Source organism: Heterodontus francisci, chromosome 4, assembly GCF_036365525.1.
Source record: "Heterodontus francisci isolate sHetFra1 chromosome 4, sHetFra1.hap1, whole genome shotgun sequence".
Taxonomy (NCBI): Eukaryota; Metazoa; Chordata; class Chondrichthyes; order Heterodontiformes; family Heterodontidae; genus Heterodontus; species Heterodontus francisci.
In genome coordinates, this window is record NC_090374.1 from 41,195,147 (window position 1) to 41,215,383 (window position 20,237).

General features: G+C 43.1%; 1 protein-coding gene across 3 annotated transcripts in view; it reads left to right on the plus strand.

Annotated features, from left to right (window-relative positions):
- snx25 (sorting nexin 25) overlaps positions 1-20,237 on the plus strand; it is a 317,716-nt gene that overhangs the window by 285,243 nt on the left and 12,236 nt on the right. For 2 of the 3 annotated variants that reach the window (XM_068029407.1, XM_068029408.1), the window contains exons 12-17: positions 2,162-2,293; positions 9,385-9,522; positions 11,568-11,681; positions 12,535-12,699; positions 16,155-16,272; positions 17,080-17,146. In XM_068029407.1, the coding sequence (XP_067885508.1) occupies positions 2,162-2,293; positions 9,385-9,522; positions 11,568-11,681; positions 12,535-12,699; positions 16,155-16,272; positions 17,080-17,146 (734 nt within the window). The remainder of the gene's footprint in view (positions 1-2,161; positions 2,294-9,384; positions 9,523-11,567; positions 11,682-12,534; positions 12,700-16,154; positions 16,273-17,079; positions 17,147-20,237) is intronic. The other variant, XM_068029409.1, reaches the window with a different exon arrangement.

Sequence of the window (20,237 nt, forward strand, 5' to 3'; positions counted from 1 at the left end):
CACGTTGCTGACTCCTGTGCCTCTCTGTGTTAAATTCCATCTGCCACTTGTCTGCCCATTCTGCTGGACTTATCTATGTTGCAGTTGATTGGTATCATCCTTGTCTGCCATACCTCTAAGTTTGGTATCGTCGGCAAATTTTGAAATTTTGCTCATGTCTGCCATCCTCCAGTCTGAAAAACAACCATTTACCATGACTTTCTTCAGCCAAATTTTTATCCAATTGGACACGAACCCTCCTATTACTTGAGCCTCAATTTTGTTAACCAGCCTTTTATGTGGTACTTCGTCAAGCGTTTCTTAACATCCTCATTCATTGCTTTCTTTCCCTTTATCAACTTTCTCTGTTAATCAGAAAAATCAGTTAGATTAGTCAAGCCTTTTACAAATCCATACTGACTCTACTTAATTAACTCAAATCTCTCCAAGTGTCTGATTATTGTTTCTAAAACCTTATCCACCACTGATTAGGGGCAGCGCAGTGGTTAGCACCGCAGCCTCACAGTTCCAGTGACCCGGGTTCAGTTCTGGGTACTGCCTGTGCGGAATTTGTAAGTTCTCCCTGTGTCTGCGTGGGTTTCCGCTGGGTGCTCCGGTTTCCTCCCACAGCCAAAGACTTGCAGGTTGATAGGCAAATTGGCCATTGTAAATTGCCCCTAGTGTAGGTAGGTGGTAGGAGAATGGTGGGGGTGTGGTAGAGAATATGGGGTTAATGTAGGATTAGTATAAATGGGTGGTTGTTGGTCAGCACAGACTCAGGGCCTGTTTCAGTGCTGTATCTCTAAATAAATAAATAAATGATGTTAAACTGTCTGGTCTGTAGTTACTAGGAATATCATATCACATTTGCCGCTGTCCAATCATCTGACACCTCCTCCGTATCTAGGGAAGATTATGGCAAGCCCTTCTGCTATCTCCACTCTGACTCCCTTTAGCAACCTGGGATGTAAGCCACCTGACCAGGTGACTTATCTACTCTAAACATAGCCAGCCTTTCTAGTGCATCCTTCCTAGCAATTTTCACTCCATCCATTACCACTGCCATCTCCACTTTTACCAATTTATTTTGTCAGCATCATCTTCCTTAGTAAACACTTATGCAAAGTACTCATTAAGTATTCTAGCCTTGCCCTGTGCTTCCAAGCAGATATCACTCTTTGTCCCTAATAGGACACACCTCACCTCTTACTAACTGCTTATTAATTACATGCCAGTAGCTTTTTGGGTTCCCTTTTATGTTAACTGCCATTCTATTCTTATATTCTTTCTTTGCCAGTCTTATTTTCCTCTTCACTTTCCCTCTCAACTTATTTGGCCTGGTTCTCACTTGAAGAATTCATCTGACATGCATCATATACCCTCTTTTTTTAGTTTCATCATAAATTCTATCTCCCTCGTCTTCCAAGCAGCCCTGGCTTTGATTCCCTTACCTCCCGCCCTTGTTGGAATATACCTTTTTTATATTCAGGCATGAGATTTGGGCATTGCTGACAAGCCTGGCATTTATTGCCCATCCCTAATTGCCCTTAAGGTAGTGTCAGAGCAGAGGGAGGCAATGAAGGAGGAAATAGAAAGGGTTCCAAACAAATAAGTTCCCACAAAGGAACCCCCAAATTTAGAGTGGATAGGGAAGACCTATTACCTTTAGCAGGGAGACTGATAACCTGGGATCAAAGATTAAAGTAATAGTAAAAGGCTGGAGATATCTTTTTTTTCAGGTGCAGAGACCTGATGAACCAAAAGACCTCCTTCAGTGCCATAAATGTTCTGTGTCGCTATGAGATGTTGTAAATCGCATTCCTCGCGAGATCACTGAAGTGAGGAAGATTATGGGGTAACTTACTAATCAGTTGAGCTGGAGATGAAATAAATTTTCTGGCTTTTTCTTCAATATTTTAATTTGTTGGACTTCTGAATCTATAAAACTCCATAGAGAATATTGTATATTGAATGTTTGGAGTTATTGTGAATTGATCTGTTCGTTCTTGAAGACTGTTAGCTTTATCTTTTACTGACATACAAAGGAATGGATATTGAAGAGCAGTTTTTACCAGAGCTTGTTCATTCTAAAACAAATTTAGAATCTAGTTTTTGTATCCTATCTGGTTAAGTATTGCAACTACAGGAATGAATGCTGTTAATGTATCTATCTCTCATTTAGATTGTTACAAAGCTAAAGGATGAGATCTCCACGATGGAAAAAGAACATGGTGACCTACAGCAGCACATTGCCCGGACGGACTGGTGGTGTGAGAACCTTGGGCAGTGGAAAGCCATCATCAGCAGCAGCGAGGTGGGTTTATTCAGACTACCCACTGGAGTGCAGATCCATATCACTCCTTCTGTGTTATTTCTCATTAATTGCCCTCCGAGGGGAAAACAAGGGGGGGAGCTGTGATGTGAGGTTGGTTTGTAATTTACTACTATCTCCACCGTATAAAATTAGCTGTCTACATTCATGCAATCCTTTCTGTGTGGAGAGGCAATCACGACCAGCTGCAGATGACTGGATGGGCGAAGCAGCTGTTGCTCCTTCAATGATTGGGGACGATAACATGGTGCATGATTAATGGAACAGCTTTTCTTTTTCACTCTCCCAGACAAGCAGTTGCAATTAAGAATGTTCAAAGGCTGTGAGCAAATGCTAATGGAATCTAGAATTTGACCTCTGACCTTACTTAATGGTGCAATGTTCTCTCGTTACTGGAGCACTGATTTGTACAATGTTTAGCATGTAGCTTTTACATAGAATTTACAGAGGATGAATGTCACATTTATCAAGCATTCCAGTTCTGTGATTCATAATGACAAATACAAGCATTAATGTTAGTAATGTTAGGAAACTTTTTACTAGAAATGGATTGCTCATTTGTATCTATAGTGCACATAGTTGTGGTGGGAGCTACACTGCTGTGTTCTTTTTAAGGTGGGGGTGTCTGATCTCTTTATGGGCTATGTAGGTGGACGGGAAAGTTGCTGGAGCACCTATAAAGGTCAAATCAGTGATCCTAGTATTTTGTACAAGTTCAGTTGCTGACACTAATAGATCTTGGGTGTTTTGATTTTAGGATGTATCCATTAATGAGGCAGCAGCGCCAAGACCTGCCCTTTCTAAGCCTCCAAGATTCAAACAGGACAAACTGTTGAATAAGAAGTATAACCATATATGAGAGATGGGTACATTCTCTTTGAGGCCTGGATTGGCAAGTTTGAGGGCTGTGCATGGGCCACCAGCAGCAGTTTAGACACCTTTGTTTTAAGATGTATTTTCCCTTTAAGCGAGCACAAGGAGACTTTGGTGAAGTTTTAACTTCACTCGAAGAAGGCTGATGGGGAGAGTGTGAATTGAAGTGGCGTTAGCTTGCCTTGGGCTTCAGAAGTAATGTTTATGTGGATTACTTGGCACTAGTACTGGAAAATAAATAATGTATAGAACAGGTAGGAAGTTCTGCAAGTCTTGCAGGAAGGTCATTCAGTGATAATTTAGATATAAACATGTAGTGCTGACTGTTATCCAAATTCTTGTTAAAGTAATTTGAATAACGAAAATCTTGAGGCATAGCCTCAAATTTAGAGGGGAAGGAACAAAGTCAGTTTAAATGTAATTGCTTTATGCAAAAGGAATGAATGTATGGGATAAATTTTCAAACAAGGCAGTGGGGGCTGGTTGCATCAGCAAATTCAAGCTAGAGTTGGATAAGTACCTGTAGGAAAAATTGCCAGGAGGATATTTGCTGGATAATAGGACTGGCAGAATGCAAATGGTCTTTTCCAGTCCTGTATATTCCTTTGACCTTACTAGTCAAAAAACAAACAAAGGTTAACGGAAGAAATAAGATGCTGAACAGGCTGAACTGCTAAGCTTTTAATGAACCTTTTGTTGACTTTGAATCAAAAAGAATTATGCAAAACTAAAGTGATTTATTGGTCTTCAGACTAATTTTGGGAATGAAACTGCCTTATCTCATATTCCTAATCATGTTTTATATAAAGTATCCTGTTGCTATTTTGATTTTTAGAAGTAGTGCTGGTTTATGATGTACCCAGAAGAACAATTCATGCAGCTTTTTTTGCAATACTATTTATTTTCACTGTGTAATGCAATAGCCTTGTACGTAAATGGTGCATTCACACTGCAGTTCCCTCTGTGCAAAGTGGTTTGGTTAAAATGTAAATGCAGTCTAAATTGAGAGCATTGGCTTGATCTGTAAACCGGAGTGTAGAGGGAAGAGACTCGCTGGAGAAAAACGAGGTTCCTGAGAGGATCCCAGGAGTCCTTGAGGCAGGATCACTCCATTTCACTTTGGTGTTCACTTGGGCATTTTCTCAATTTACAATTCAATTTGAGCATTGGCACTGATGCTAACATTGTAGTGCGAGTACATCATAGGTTACAAATCTGAACATAATTTGTGGTCACTTGGAAAGTGCAATTTTGATGATAACCTCTTAATTGCTGTCTTTTTTTGCTGATGCTTACAAATGCTAAATGTAAAGCAGTAAAGTTACTTTTAATTGTATTATGGGTGATGTTGTCCAGTCTATGGTCATCTAATGGAAGAAATACACCTCTCAGTACTGTTACAATTGAAATATTGCTACTATAACACAAGTAATCAAAATTGCTTTCTTCTACTAGTCCTAGTGAACTAGTAGACCCCCTTAGGAAAACTTAGATTTTCAACTAGATTCCTGAAAGGATCCCAGGAGTCCTTGAGGTATTGCACTTCTCATTATTTGTTATCATCAGATTTTTATGTTTTCTAGTTGAACAATTTGTGTAGAGATCCTTTTCATTTCAATTATTGCACTCTTACTTGTTTACCAGATCGAGGCCCCTTGTGAGAGATCGTTTGAAGTATTTAATTACCAGACTTTTCCTCTTATACAGTAATGAGGCAGAGGTTTACCATTAACCAGATAATTTTGTTGCTGTCTCCTAGCTTGAACTTCATTTTTCCAATGTGCAGGTATAGAAACCAAGTAGAAAAGATTCGCCCAGAGCTCAATCTACTACTTGCAGGCTTAAAAGATGGAAGACAATGAGCCAAATCCCCTTTAACTCTTTTTGTTCATTCTCTGCTCTTGCACTAGGTTGACCTTAGACTGCCGGTGTGCAGAGCCCAACAGCAATCCAGAGATCATCAACAGCCATTAGGGACCGAGAGGAACACTACATGTAGTCCAGACTACTTTACCCTGCATGTGTAGTTTTAAAGGATAAACTTCTGTTGATGGCTGTTTCAGAGTGACCTTGGTTTCCTTTAAGTCCGGCTAGCAGAGAAATTTAATACTAAGAATGGAACCATTCTACTTGAGTCACAGCAAATGAAAGGGTAGTACCAAAAAAAAATCTTTGGAAGAAAATTATGTGTTTTATAGTAAAATTGTAGGCCCGAAGCAATTGAGACATCACTGTAGGCTATTAGCCCAAATGATTTGAATGAAGGAATGTTTAGTTTAGTTTAGAGATACAGCACTGAAACAGGCCCTTCGGCCCACCTAGTCTGTGCCGACCATCAACCACCCATTTATACTAATCCTACACTAATTCCATATTCTTACCACATCCCCACCTGTCCCTATATTTCCCTACCACCTACCTATGTTGGAATGAAGTGCAAAGTTCCACCTAAATTTTCTATTACATCGTTCTGAACTAGCTGTATGTGTTAAGTTGTTAGGGAATAATGCTTATTCCTTTTGCTGAGAAATGAAAGAAGCTTTGTTTTTTTTTATTCGTTCGGGGTATATGGGTGTTGCTGGCTAGGCCAGCATTTATTGCCCATCCCTAATTACCCTTGAGAAGGTGGTGGTGAGCTGCCTTCTTGAACTGCTGCAATCCACGGGGTGTAGGTACACCAACAGTGCTGTTAGGAAGGGAGTTCCAGGAATTTGACCCAGCAACAGTGAAGGAACGGCGATATAGTTCCAAGTAAGGATGGTGTGTGGCTTGGAGGGGAACTTGCAGGTGATGGTGTTCCCAGGCATCTGCTGCTCTTGTCCTTCTAGGTGGTAGAGGTCGCGGGTTTGGAAGGTGCTGTGTAAGAAGCCTTGGTGAGTTGCTGCAGTGCATCTTGTAGATGGTACACACAGCTGCCACTGTGCGTCGGTGGTGGTGGAGGGAGTGAATGTTGAAGGCGGCAGATGCGGTGACAATCAAGCGGGCTGCTTTGTCCTGGATGGTATTGAGCTTCTTGAGAGTTGTTGGAGTTGCACCAGTCCAGATAAGTGGAGAGTATTCCATCACACTCCTGACTTGTGCCTTGTAGACGGTGGACAGGCATTGGGGAGACAGGAGGTGAGTTACTCGCCGCAGAATTCCCAGCCTCTGACCTGCTCCTGTAGCCAAGGTATTTATATGGCTACTCCAGTTCAGTTTCTGGTCAATGGTAACCCCCAGGATGTTGATAGTGGGGAATTCAGCAATGGTAATGCCATTTAACGCCAAGGGGAGATGGTTGGATTCTCTCTTGTTGGAGATGGTCATTGCCTGGCACTTGTGTGGCACGAATGTTACTGGCCACTTATCAGCCCAAGCCTGGATGTTGTCAGGTCTGGCTGCATATGAACATGGGCTGCTTCAGTATCTGAGGCATCATGGATGATGCTGGACATTGTGCAATCATTAGTGAACATCCCCACCTCTGACCTTATGATGGAGGGAAGGTCATTGATGAAGCAGCAGAAGATGGTTGGGCCTAGGACACCACCCTGAATGTGGCAGGACTGCAGAGCTTAGATCTGATCCTTTGGTTGTGGGATCACTTAGCCCTGTCTATTGCATGCTGCTTCTGCTGTTTGGCATGCAAGTAATCCTCTGTTGTAGCTTTGCCCGGCTGACACCTGATTTTTAGGTATGCCTGGTGTTGCTCCTGGCATACCTTCCTGCACGCTTCATTGAACCAGGGTTGGTCCCCGGCTTGATGGTAATGGTAGAGTGGGGGATATACTGGGCCATGAGGTTACAGATTGTGGTGGAATACCATTCTGCTGCAGCTGATGGCCCACAGCGCCTCATGGATGCTCAGTTTTGAGTTGCTAGATCTGTTCGAAATCTATCCCATTTAGTACGGTGGTAGTGCCACACAACATGATGGAAGGTACCCTCAGTGTGAAGACGGGACTTTGTCTCCACAAGGACTGTGCGGTGGTCATTCCTACCAATACTATCATGGACAGATGCCCCTGCAACAGTTAGATTGAGGACGAGGTCAAGAAAGTTTTTCCCTCTAGTTGGTTCCCTCACCACCTTCCGCAGAGTCAGTCTAGCAGCTGTGTCCTTTAGGACTCGGCCAGCTCGGTCAGTAATGGTACTACCAAGCCACTCTTGGTGATGGACATTGAAGTCCCCCACCCAGAGTACATTTTGTGCCTTGCTGTCCTCAGTGCTTCTTCCAATTAGTATTCAACATGGAGAAGCACTGATTCATCAGCCGAGGGGGGTGGGGGGGGGAGGTGGGCAGTAGGAGGTAATCAGCAAGTTTCCTTGCCCATGTTTGACCTGATGCCATGAGACCTCATGGGGACTGGAGTCAACGTTGAGGACTCCCAGGGCAAATCCCTCCACTTCTGTATACCACTGTGCTGGGTCTGTCCTGCCGGTGGGACAGGACATACCCAGTGATGGTGGTGTCTGGGACGTTGTCTTCAAGGTATGATTCCGTGACTATGACTATGTCAGGTTGCTGCTTGACTAGTCTGTAGGACAGCTGTCCCAATTTTGGCACAAGCACCCAGATGTTAGTAAGGAGGACTTTGCAGGGTCGCCAGGGTTGGGTTTGCCATTGTTGTTTCCGGTGCCTAGATCGATGCCAGGTGATCTGTCCGGTTTCATTCCTTCTCTTAAACTTTGTAGCAGTTTGATACAACTGAGTGGCTTGCTAGGAGGCAATTTCAGAGGGCATTTAAGAGTCAACCACATTGCCGTGGGTCTGAAGTCAGACCAGGTAGGCCAGACCAGGTAAGGATGGCAGATTTCCTTCCCTAAACGACATCAGTGAACCAGATGGGTTTTTACAACAATCGACCATGGTTTCATGATCACCACTACACTAACTTTTTAATTACAGATTTATTAACTGATTTCAAATTTTGTGTTATAATTAAAATTACGAACTTTGGGTAGTTGACGCACAGGCCCTGTTGAAGGATCTGTTTACAAAGCCTACTCTAATTATAGATATTTGAGAGAGTTTCTTACTGCCATGAAATCTTCCAAACATTGTTTGGGCTACCATTTTGGAATTTGGTCTTCACATTATTCATCATTACTAATCTAGCACTTTATATTTTGCTATAAAGGGCAGGTGTTTTCAGCTGAAAAGAAAATGTTTTATTCCGAGCATCAGAATTTTCCATCTGTTATCTCTGGAATGCTGAGGACACTCACCTTTCTGTTGTAGTGTCCTGCTCAACATTTATCCCTCAAACAGCATTGCTAAAATGGATTATCCGGTCATTTATCTCGTTGCTGTTAGTGGGAACTTGCTCTGCATCAATTGACTGCTGCTTTTCCCTTAACTACAAAAGTGACTGCACTTCAAAAATGCTTTAGGCCCTAAAAGGTGCCATATAAATACAGATTTGTTCTTCCTACTGTGATGTTCAGAGGAGGAGTGATGTCAGCTGACGTCTGATACCAGACTGAACATACATAACCATATGTCGATTTAGAAATTTCTGCTACCTGTGATGAATTTTCAAGAGTTCTCGCTGCTGTAGTGATTGAAAGCATTGCACCTTTTTTTTGCTGCTTTTTGCACGTTTCAAAAGATGAACTGTTGACAGCTGGGGTGCTGTAACAAAGGGAAACTGAACAAATGAAATATATATACATATTTGAAGCCTCATGATTTACTAAAGCTTACTGATTATGAAAAGGAATCGGTATCTTTTGATTTTCTAGTGAATTCTGAGCAAGGCTACTAAAGATGAGTTAGTGGGATGCTGACTAATTAACACCTTGTCATTTGTTGGAGAATCAGTCCCTGTTGTGTTTGAAAGTACAGTATTCAGATGATCAGAACACTATTACAAATGAAATTGGCCATATCTAGGTTAAGTAATTTCTCACTCTGTTATGGTGTCTCCTCAGTACCTGAGCTTTTCATTGCCTTTGGGACTTTATAATATAAATTGTTTCTAAAAACGAGCAACAAAACAGACAGCATAACTAGAAATCTGCAGGAGAGCAGACTGCACTAAATCACTTTTTGTAACCGGCCTAAACTTGTGTCAAGTTTCCCACAAGAGTAAGCTATGCAGAAGAATTTTGGTCTTGAGTCAGGAACACAACTAATGTAAGGGGAAAAAATGTACACTGTTTTAATTTTGATGAATTGCATTTGCATTCAGTCAACCTTTTCACTCCTTTTTGGGCAGGTTGTGGAAGAGAATGGGGAACAAATGCCCTGCTACTCAGTCACGGTGCAGTTGAGTCCGTCTGATCCTGACCATAATGGCTGGGCAGTTGCCAGGAAGCTCAGTGAGTTCCAGACGCTACACAGGAAACTCTGTGAGGTACCTGTCACAAATATCATCTCTCTTTGTCCTTCTTGACTTGTCTGCAGCCTTTGACTCAGTTGATCACAGTATTCCCCCTCCAATGCCTCTCCGCCATCATCCAGCTGGGTGGGACCGCACTCGCCTGGTTCCATTCTTATCTATCTAATCGTAGCCAGAGAATGGCTTCTCTTCCCATTCCCTCACAGTTACCTCTGGTGTTCCCCGGGGCTCTATCCTTGGTCCCCTCCTATTACTCATCCACATGCTGCCCCTTGGTGACGTCATCAGAAAACACAGTGTCAGTTTCCACATGCATGCTGATGACACTCAGCTCTACCTCACCGCCACCTCTCTGGACCCCTCCATTATCTTTAAATTATCAGACTGCTTATCTGACATCCAAAACTGGATGATAAAAACATTTCCTTCAGTTAAATATTGGGAAGACTGAAGCCATTGTCTTCAGTCCCCGCCACAAACACCGTTCCATAGCTATCGACTCCATCCCTATCCCATGCAACTGTCTGAGACTGAACCAGACTATACGCAATCTTGGTGTCATATTTGACCGAGATGAGCTTTCAACCACATATCTGCTCCATCCTAAGACTGCCAGTTTCCACTTCTGTAACATCGCCCGTCTCCAGCCCTGCCTCAACTCTTCTGCTGTTGAAACCCTCATCCGTGCCTTTGTTACCTCCATACTTGACTAGCCTAATGCCGGCCTCCCATATTCTACCCTCCGCAAACTTGAGAGTCATCCAAAACTCGGCTGCCCGTGTTCTACTCGTACCAAATGCATTTCACCCATCACTCCTGTGCTCACTAACCTGCACTGGCTCCCAGTTAAGCAACACCTCAATTTTAAAATTCTCATTCTTGTTTTCAAATCCCTCCATGGCCTGGACCCTCACTATGTCTGTAATTTCCTCCAGCCTGACAATCCTCTGGGATATCTGCACTCCTCTTATTCTGGCCTCTTGATCATCCCCGATTTTAATTGCTCCATCATTGGTGGCTGTGTCTTCAGTTGCCTAGGCACTAACCTCTGGAATTCCGTCCTTACACTTCTCTGCTATCTCACTTTTTTCTTCTTTAAAACACTCCTTAAATACTAAACAGTTAGTGAGTTATTGAAGGGTACCTGGCAACCTTGGTAAGCATGCACATTCTTAGTTTTCTTCACTATATTGTAAAAAGAGTGACCTGTATTTTTTGTGTGTGTGTGTGTTTTGAACTTTTTGAACCTTCTTGTATCTGCACTCCTGTAGTTCGGTTCCCCCTCCCCCCCCCCCCCCCCCCCCCCCAGCCCCAGTGCAATTCTGCATCCTAACTTAGGGACAAAATTCCTGCCACCACATTGGGATCTTCCACCCCTCCCCCACTCCCACTTCCATTCTCGCTCATTTAGGAAGTGGAGATTATCAGATCTCTTGTCTGGGAGTCCTGAGAGAGGGAGAGTGACATTGGAGGATGTGTCAGGAAGGTAGTCCTGAGTGGATTTTCTATATTCATGTTGTACCCATGTAGAAATACTTCATTGACAGGATTATTCTAACAGACAGGTCCAAAAGTGTCTGTATATATGTCCAAGTTTTGAGCAAATATTAGTATCCTTATATGCTCCTGATGTTACTATCCTTATTATATAGCTCTCCTCATTAAATGGGAAGTACAGCCTGTATTTCAGCTGTATTATTTTGCTGTAATGTAGTGGAACAAAAATGACCACCTCCTTCAATCAAGCTGGGTACAACCAATGTTTAATTACAATAACTCAGTTAGCTTTGTTAAGAAAGCCAGGTTACAAATGCAGCTACATTTACATGCAAGACTAGCTTGATGTATGCTGGATTTACTGTCTCTATCCTGTTTTTATTTATTGCCGTGAGGGCTCCAGTTCTATGTAAATGGTGTGGGACATTCACTGTAAACATTAGATGGAGGCACAGATCCCTGTAATGTGATCTGACGAGTGGATTAAGTTTATACAGCTCTCAAAACTCGCCCTGTGATGATGCAGTGTTGTTAAAGTAGTAAATACCTGATGTGTTTTGCAGTGTTTCCCGATATTAAAGAAAGTGCAGCTCCCTTCTATTAGTAAGCTGCCCTTTAAATCCATTGACCAGAAGTTCCTGGACAAGTCAAAAAATCAACTGAATAATTTTTTACAGGTAAGAGAAAACAGAAATTTTAACTCCATGAGCAACATGAACACAATTGTCAATGGTAGATTGAAACTGGGCACATTCAAGTTTCATGATATGATGAACAATTTCTATATCTGGGGTAACAACACTTTATTCTACAGATATTTTAGAGTTATTGCAGATTTTCTCACTCTGGTTCCATTCCCGCTTCCAAGTTGGGTAAAACTCCTACTTCACTTTGATGAAAAGATTGATGCTACAGTTGCCATTTCAGCTCTTGGGTCAGAGCATGTCATTTGCTCCTTCTGACAGAAGACTAAATCATGGATAAATAGGTCTTCACATTATGATTCTTGCCATGATCTGAATATTACTCAAGTCAGACATCAAGAGCAGATTGTACATCTGGTTTAAGAAAAGAGTCAAAAATAAAAGTGAAGCATGATCTTTTTTCTGCACTCACAGGCAACATTTACGGAAGTATCTATTTGCTGGGGTAAAACAAGTTTTTTTTTTAATGTGTCTCTCTGAGGATTATTCGAGTTGAGAGACATATTTAAGAATAATGACTTGGAGTACACATTACATGGCATTAAGATCCACATTGAGGTGCTTTTAAATAACCACAGCATCAAAGATTTCAGCCTGTGTAAGTGTTTGCTGATCTGGGAAAATGGTTCACCACAGTTTAGAACATTGATGTTGATTATCTCCATAACTGGAGGAAGGTTTTGCTCTCTGGATTCATGGCTGCTTTAAAAGTCACCTGTTTTCTAGAAGTACAGTAGATCTGCTGGCTGGTTCCAAGGTATAACTAAGAAAATTGCTGTGCCGTTGTCTTTGTTACTACTTTCTCGCCTGAACTTTCTTCTTACAGAAACTCCTCACAGATGAGAGACTGTGCCAGAGTGAGGCACTTTATGGTTTTCTAAGCCCCTCTCCAGAATACCTGAAAGTTGTCGATATACAAGGGAAGAAGTCAACTTTTTCACTTTCCTCCTTTCTGGAGAGGCTCCCTGGAGATTTCTTCTCTCATCAAGAGGTACACATCACTAAATCGCTGCACGAATTGGAAAGAAACTGTATTATTCGACTTATTTTGTCTCACTCTGGTTTAACAGTGGGCTTTGTAATCCCCGATTACACTTCATAATTGATAAAAATATATTATGAACTCCCCTAATGGCAGAGTTTAAATGTCCTTGCTTCTCTCTGCAAACTCCTCCAGCCCCTCCAACTCTCCTTCAGTAAGGACCCCTTGAAACCTATCTCTGTCTGAGCTTTTGATCATCCCTCCCAATATCTCCTTGTTTGTTTTGACATCCATTTTTGTCTGATTACACTGCTCTGAAGCATCTTGGGATGATTTTTGATGATAAAGCTGCAATATAAATGCAAGTTATTGTTTGCGCTCTCTTGCGTCCACTTTTGTTTTGGTCAAGATGGGAACATGAGAGCTCAGCCAAAGTTGTCCTGATTGAGAGCAGGAGAAAATAATTTGATCTGTAGTGTATTGGTTTTGACCCAGCTCTAGAAAGGATTATTTTAACGCTCCTGTTGAGGCTGTATAAATGCAAAGAAGTGCTTCAAGACATTCATATACATCATAGATTTTTTTTCTCCTTATTCGACTATTTAAAAAGCAAATCCTGAGGGGGAGAATTTTATGCTTCCCCCCCCCCCCCCCCCCCGTGGTGACTTCGGAAGCAGGAAGAGTATATCATTGCGTGGGGTGGGTTGGGGGGCTCCCTGTCACTTTCCCACCTCCACCCGAATTAAGTCCAGGGCAGAAGGGCTTGTGGACAGCCTTCCCACTCGCTGCCAAGTGAGGGTCTTAAGTGGGCAATTAATACCCAATTAAGGGCCTCATCCCGCCACCACTGGTATTAGCCCAATGGCAGGCGGACCTGTTGCGTATGGGAAGCACGTCAAGCAAGCTCGTGCAGGTTGCTTGGCGGCTCCAGGGCTGGGAGCGGTGGTGGGTCCCTCGTTAAAAGGCACATAGTGCCTGATTGAGGGACCCGGCATCAGGAAGGGGACCCGCTGAGAGCCACCCCTGCCCTTGCTGCTGACACCACCCCTATACCCACCTCCACAGTGACATCCATCCCGTGAAACTCCTCCCACCCTGACTCACCTGTGGCATGTGTCCAGCACCTCCAGTGAGTCCAGTACAGGTGGTGGTGCTGTTCAGTTAAAGAGCTGCCGGTCTCTGATTGGCTGGCAGCTCTGAGCAGGTGGGACCTCTGTCGCTGAGGTCCTTAATCCTGGGGAAGGCCCAGTGCTGTCCACTTAAGTGCCTAATTGGCACGTATTGTGGCGGGTCTTCCCCAGAGGAGGCATTGCGGGGCTCTCGCTGGCGCTTTAGCCAGTGGCCAAGACCTGCGTTGCCTGGATACAATCCTGGCCTTAGTCTCTAGCAACACCAGAAACTGAACTGGAGTAGCCATATAATACTGTGGCTACAAGAGCAGGTCAGAGGCTAGAAATCCTGCGGCGAGTAACTAACCTCCTGACTCCCCAAAGCCTGTCCACTATCTACAAGGCACAAGTCAGGAGTGTGATGGAATACTCTCCACTTGCCTGGATGGGTGCAGCTCCAAAAACACTCAAGAAGCTCAACTCCATCCAGGACAAAGCAGCCCGCTTAACTGGTACCCCATCAGCAAACATTTACTCCCTCCACCAGCAACGCACAGTGGCAGCAGTGAGTAACATCTACAAGATGCACTGCAGCAAGGCTTCTCAGACAGCACCTTCCAAACCTGCGACCTCTACTACCTAGAAGGACAAGGGCAGCAAATGCATGGGAACACCACCACCTGCAAGTTCCCCTCCAAGTCACACACCATCCTGACTTGGAGCTATATCGCCATAACTTCACTTTCGCTGGGTCAAAATCCTGGAACTCCCTTCCTAACAGCACTGTGTGTGTACCTACCCCACATGGACTGCAGTGGTTCAAGAAGGCAGCTCACCTTATATTAGGGATAGGCAATAAATGCTGGCCTAGCCAGTGGCGCCCACATCCCAGGAATGAATAAAATAAAAATTATTGTCCATCCCTACTTGCCCTTAAAAGATGTTGATACAACTCAGTTGCTTGCTTGGCCATTTCAGAGGGAAGCAAAGATTCAAGCGTGTTGGTGTGGGAATGGAGTCAAGTATAGGGCAGACCGGGTAAGGGACATTGGTGAACCTGATAATTTTGTCACTACAATTTAACAGCTTTGTGGTCACTTCTACCAGCTATTTACAGTATTTCCAGATTTTTTTTATGATCGATTTCTCAAACTGCCTTGGTAGAGTTTGAACATACTTTCTCCAAATTACTCGTCCAGTCATTTCTATAACCAGGTATGTCATTAACTGAGTGAAGGAGCTTTTTATATAGTCTACTGTGTTACAGCTCATAATTAGAGGCAACTATTTATTGCAGAAATGAAGAATTCTTAGCTGTCTATTAACTGCTGAAGCTCATAATCTTTCATGTTACATTCTATCAGTGACGGCAGAGGCTGTCTTTAAAGATTCATCCACAAGGAAACAGTTTGCGTGGCCCTAGTTCTGTGTAAAATTATCATGGGGATATCTGTTTCAGTCATAACTAGATCCAAAGGAATTCAAGTACTTTCTTGAAAATAGACTAACACAGGTTATGGTGAATTACGCAAGTGAGAATTTTCTGATTAGCGGCAGCATGCACCTAAAACCCTGAACTAGCAAAGGATAAATTGGCCACTTTTATTCTGTATAGAAATTAATTTTTCATTTTCGAGGCTGCATTGTCTTTCCATTTTATGTTTAGTTCTTCTGGTCTTCCCAACCCATGCGTAACATGCAGCCAATGGTGAATGGGCAGAATACACCAAGGGCCGAGGCAGTAATGTGAAAGCACAGGTGTGAATAGGAACAGCCTGCGGATGGCCTCCCCACCCCCCACCCCAGCCTTTTTCTTCCAACCCCCACCCTCCACAGATGCCACAGGCATGTAGCTCCCACTCAATACTCTTCATGCAGCACAGCCTATACTGTAAATTCAATAGTATGTCTGATTAAATGCTGTCACTATATGGTGGTCCCAGTATTCAATGTATTGGAATTAGGTTAATTTATTTATGATGACAAAGATACCAGTTAGATTAGTATTCATGTATTGCCAAACTTATTGCTGCTGAAAAATAATGGTCATATAATATCAGAGACTGCACTATTAACGGCAGGCTTGTGACATCAGAGATATAAAATAACTCGGGAATGATTTTCTCATTCTGAGGTATTAACAAGGACCTACAAATCATAAAGATGGAATTTTCTGACATATGCGTTAGGATAAGAAGCTGATGATGACATCGCCATTGAAATGAAGAATGCTTAGCTGTGTACTGGCTTCAGATAATCTTTCATTTTAAAGTCTTGTCATTTGCCGAAGCTGTATACAATGTCAGTTCCTCCAAATATGTTTTTCGATTATTGTTTTTCCATTGCTGTCCTCAGGAGGAGACCGAGGAGGACAGCGATTTGTCTGATTATGGGGACGAGGCTGACTGCAAAAGAGACTCTCTTGCTGAACCTTGTTTCATGCTCATTGGAGAAATCTTTGAGCTCAGGGGAAGTAAGTGAACTTAATACATTTCTTTTTTTCTGTCGTTGTTTGAGATTAAGTGCATGAAGCTTCACTCCATTTTTCAGTCAGAAAGGCCTAAAAGAGTTTGCCATAAGAGGCTGGAATGCAATTGTAGTGTCAGCCTTGACTCAGTTGAAAATGCAGTACTAATTGTGTGCCTTCAACATTTAGATTTAATGTACTTGTGTTAGACGGATAGGGGTTGGAAAACAAGTGAAGGATTGTTGAGTATTCCAACAGCTTAAATTACAAACCCATGTAACGGCTTGTTTTTACGTATCTTTGGCTTTTTGAGGGCTATCACCTTTTTTGAAGTTATTAGTCAGTTTTTCCTACTTTTCTAGGCTGATATAAATGTGGTGACTGTAATAAATAAAGTTTATCGATCCTGAAGAAATATTTTTTTCTAAACTTTTGGACTACTTCTACAAGTACCATATCCCACATCCCACTCAACAAGCCTCATACAATACCATACTAAAAGAGGGACGATTTCCTTTGGAGAAAGGATTGTTGGCAACAGGCCTGGGGAAGTCCTTGATGCAGCACAGAAAGAACTATGTGCGTGACATCCTTGATATGAAAATGTCTGAAATAAATTTTTGTTCTTCATGACTTTACTGTTGTTGGCCTGGGTTTATTCCTGTTGTATGTAGATAATGCTTTATTTGAATGAAGAGTATTGTAGAAGATAATGCAACTGTTTACAATGTCTCCTTGAAGAGCACAAATTTGTACCTTTTTGTTTGGGAAGAATGGCAAAGATCTGTAATCTAGTCTTTTTATGTGTTACAGTGTTCAAGTGGGTCAGGAAGACACTTATTGCTCTAGTACAAGTTACATTTGGAAGGACAATCAACAAGTAAGTAGTTTGTTTTGCATCTTCAGTGGAAGGGGTTCTTTGTACTATATTTTTAAAATTCATTTGTGGGGTGTGGGCGTTGCTGGCTAGGCCAGCATTTATTGCCCATCCCTAATTGCCCTTGAACTGAGTAGTTTGCTAGGCCATTTCAGAGGGCATTTAAAATCCAGCTACATTGCTGTGGGTCCGGAGTCATACGTAGGCCAGACCAGGTAAGGACAGCAGATTTCTTTCTCTAAAGGATGGGTTTTTACAACAATCGGCAATGGTTTCATGATCATCATTAGACTAGCTTTTAATTCCGAATTTATTAATGGAATTCAGATTTCACCATCTGCCATGGTGGGATTTGAACCCATGTCCCCAGAGCATTAACCTTGGCTCTGGATTACTAGTCCACTATGCCACCGCCTCACCTGTTAATCCAATATCTGACCCAGGCAAGTGTGGAGTATTCCAAGGTGCAGTTGATTGATGATGGGACAGGGAAGGGTAGACTGGCACTGTGGGCAAGAATTCTTCTTACTTGGGCTTTAAATAATCCTCCAGAGCTAAAGCACAAACAGGTAGGGTGGTCTTAGCTGGTTGAGCAGCAGGAAGCTTACCAGTGGTCTGTGCTAGAAGGTTGCATGGTTTCCCAGCCATATCCATGCACACATTTGGAGATTCCTGAGCCTTGGCACTTCTCCACATGCATCTAATTAAATAGACAAGTAGAGAATCATAAGGCACAGAAAGAGGCCACTTGGCCCATCGTGTCTGTGCCGGCCGAAAAACAATACACCTATTCTAATCCCACCTTCCAGCATTTGGTCCATAGCCCTGCAGATTACGGCACCTGAGGTGCATATCCAGACTCCTTTTGAATGAGTTGATGGTTTCTGCCTCAATTACCCTTTCAGGCAGTGAGTTCCAGACCCTCTTTGGGTGAAAAAGTTTTTCCTCATCTCCCCTCTAATTTTTCTACCAATCACTGAAGAGTGTGTCCTTTCAGGCCGATGGAAGTTCTGATTTTGGACTAACTCGGGTTAGTGAATGTTAAGTGCAGTAAGTGGATTTTGATGTTCCTCAGACAGCTTGTTGGCCACAATGAATCACCCAAATTGGGTAAAATTGCTGGAACTTGTCTTAAGTTAAAGATGCAAAAGAAAATGATTAAAATACACTAAAAACTACTTCTGTCCTTGAAATGCAATTGTTGCACTTCAGTCAGCTCTGTTGCTTAGTCTTGATTCCATTGTCAAATTGTTTCCCAAAGACTGCTTTGATTAATTGACTGAAGGCCACATATTTCGCAGTGTAATGTCACTTGCTATTATTTAATGCAATTCACTACATCTAATCTGAGTATGGATACTCATATCCATATGAGTAAATAACTGCACTGGGGACTTGCAAACTATATACCCAGATCAGTAACCTTTCAACTTTTAATTATTTTCTGTGAATGCTTTTGCAAACACTCAGAGCAAAAAAAAAAACCCCATAGTGATGTGGAATTCATATTCTTGCCTTCTGTTGAAATTGTTTTAATGAGAATGACCTCCTTGAGCCATTCAACCACTTCAACACAAATCTATAAGGCGGTTTGGACATATTGGCCTAGAAATTTGGGCATGGCCATTTTTGGGCACGCAGATGGGTAGCAAAGGATTCCACCTCTGTGCCTGAATGGTCAGACTTGCGGCATACTCGATGTTGGGCCTCTAATCTTATTTCCAATGAGCTGGCAAACTGCAGGCAGTAATGGGCACCTTGTTGGCAGTGTGGCATTGAAGATCGAAGCGCTGCGACACCAGCAGCTAAAGGCCTGCTTAGGTCAGGAAAAAGAACCCGACCCAAACCCAATCAATCTACAGCGGACCTGAGCCCGACCCGGTCTGAGCCCCTCCAATTTTGCCCTGCGCCTGACCCGAGCCAGACCCCAACTCAGCCCAACCCGACCATTCCTTTACTTACCTTTCGACTCAGAACCTCCAGGAAGCTGCAGCGTGTGCGTGATGATATCATTGTGACATCACTCACTGACTGCGCAGATTCAGTTTCATCCCGGACTCCCAGCTCAGGTAAGTTTTTTATTTTTAATACTTACCGGCAGAACACTTAGCGTGTGTACCCGACCCGAGCCCAAAAGCCGGATCCGGTAGAGGGGCCAGACTCGACCCGAACCCAATGCATGTCGTCGGATCCTGTCGGGTTCGGGTCAGGTAGCAGGCCTTTACCAGCAGTGGTGCTCCAGTAAATGATGAATTGGGGTGCGATCAGGTCAGGAAGGAGGCAGTGGCAGCAGGCACGGAGTAGTAGTAATCTGTAACACAAACAAGAAACGCTGGAAATACTCAGCAAGTCTGGCAGCATCTGTGGAGAGAGAAGCAGAGTTAACAGGTCAGTGACCCTTCATCAAACTAGCAGTAATCTGTGTTGGGGTGGTGACCAGCAGCAGCTCACTTCTGCTCCACCTGGCTCCACATTCAGCTTACATTCTAAGATGTTACGTTAGAACATTAGAACATTACAGCACAGTACAGGCCCTTTGGCCCTCGATGTTGCGCCGACCTGTGAAACCATCTGACCTACACTATTCCATTTTCATCCATATGTCTATCCAATGACCACTTAAATGCCCTTAAAGTTGGCGAGTCTACGACTGTTGCAGGCAGGGCGTTCCACGCCCCTACTACTTTCTGAGTAAAGAAACTACCTCTAACATCTGTCCTATATCTATCACCCCTCAACTTAAAGCTATGTCCCCTCGTGTTTGCCATCACCATCCGAGGAAAAAGACTCTCACTATCCACCCTATCTAACCCTCTGATTATCTTATATGTTTTTCTATTAAGTCACCTCTCCTCCTCCTTCTCTCCAACGAAAACAACCTCAAGTCCCTCAGCCTTTCCTCGTAAGACCTTCCCTCCATACCAGGCAACATCCTAGTAAATCTCCTCTGCACCCTTTCCAAAGCTTCCACATCCTTCCTATAATGCGGTGACCAGAACTGCACGCAATACTCCAGGTGCGGTCTCACCAGAGTTTTGTACAGCTGCAGCATGACCTCGTGGCTCCGAAACTCGATCCCCCTACTATAAAAGCT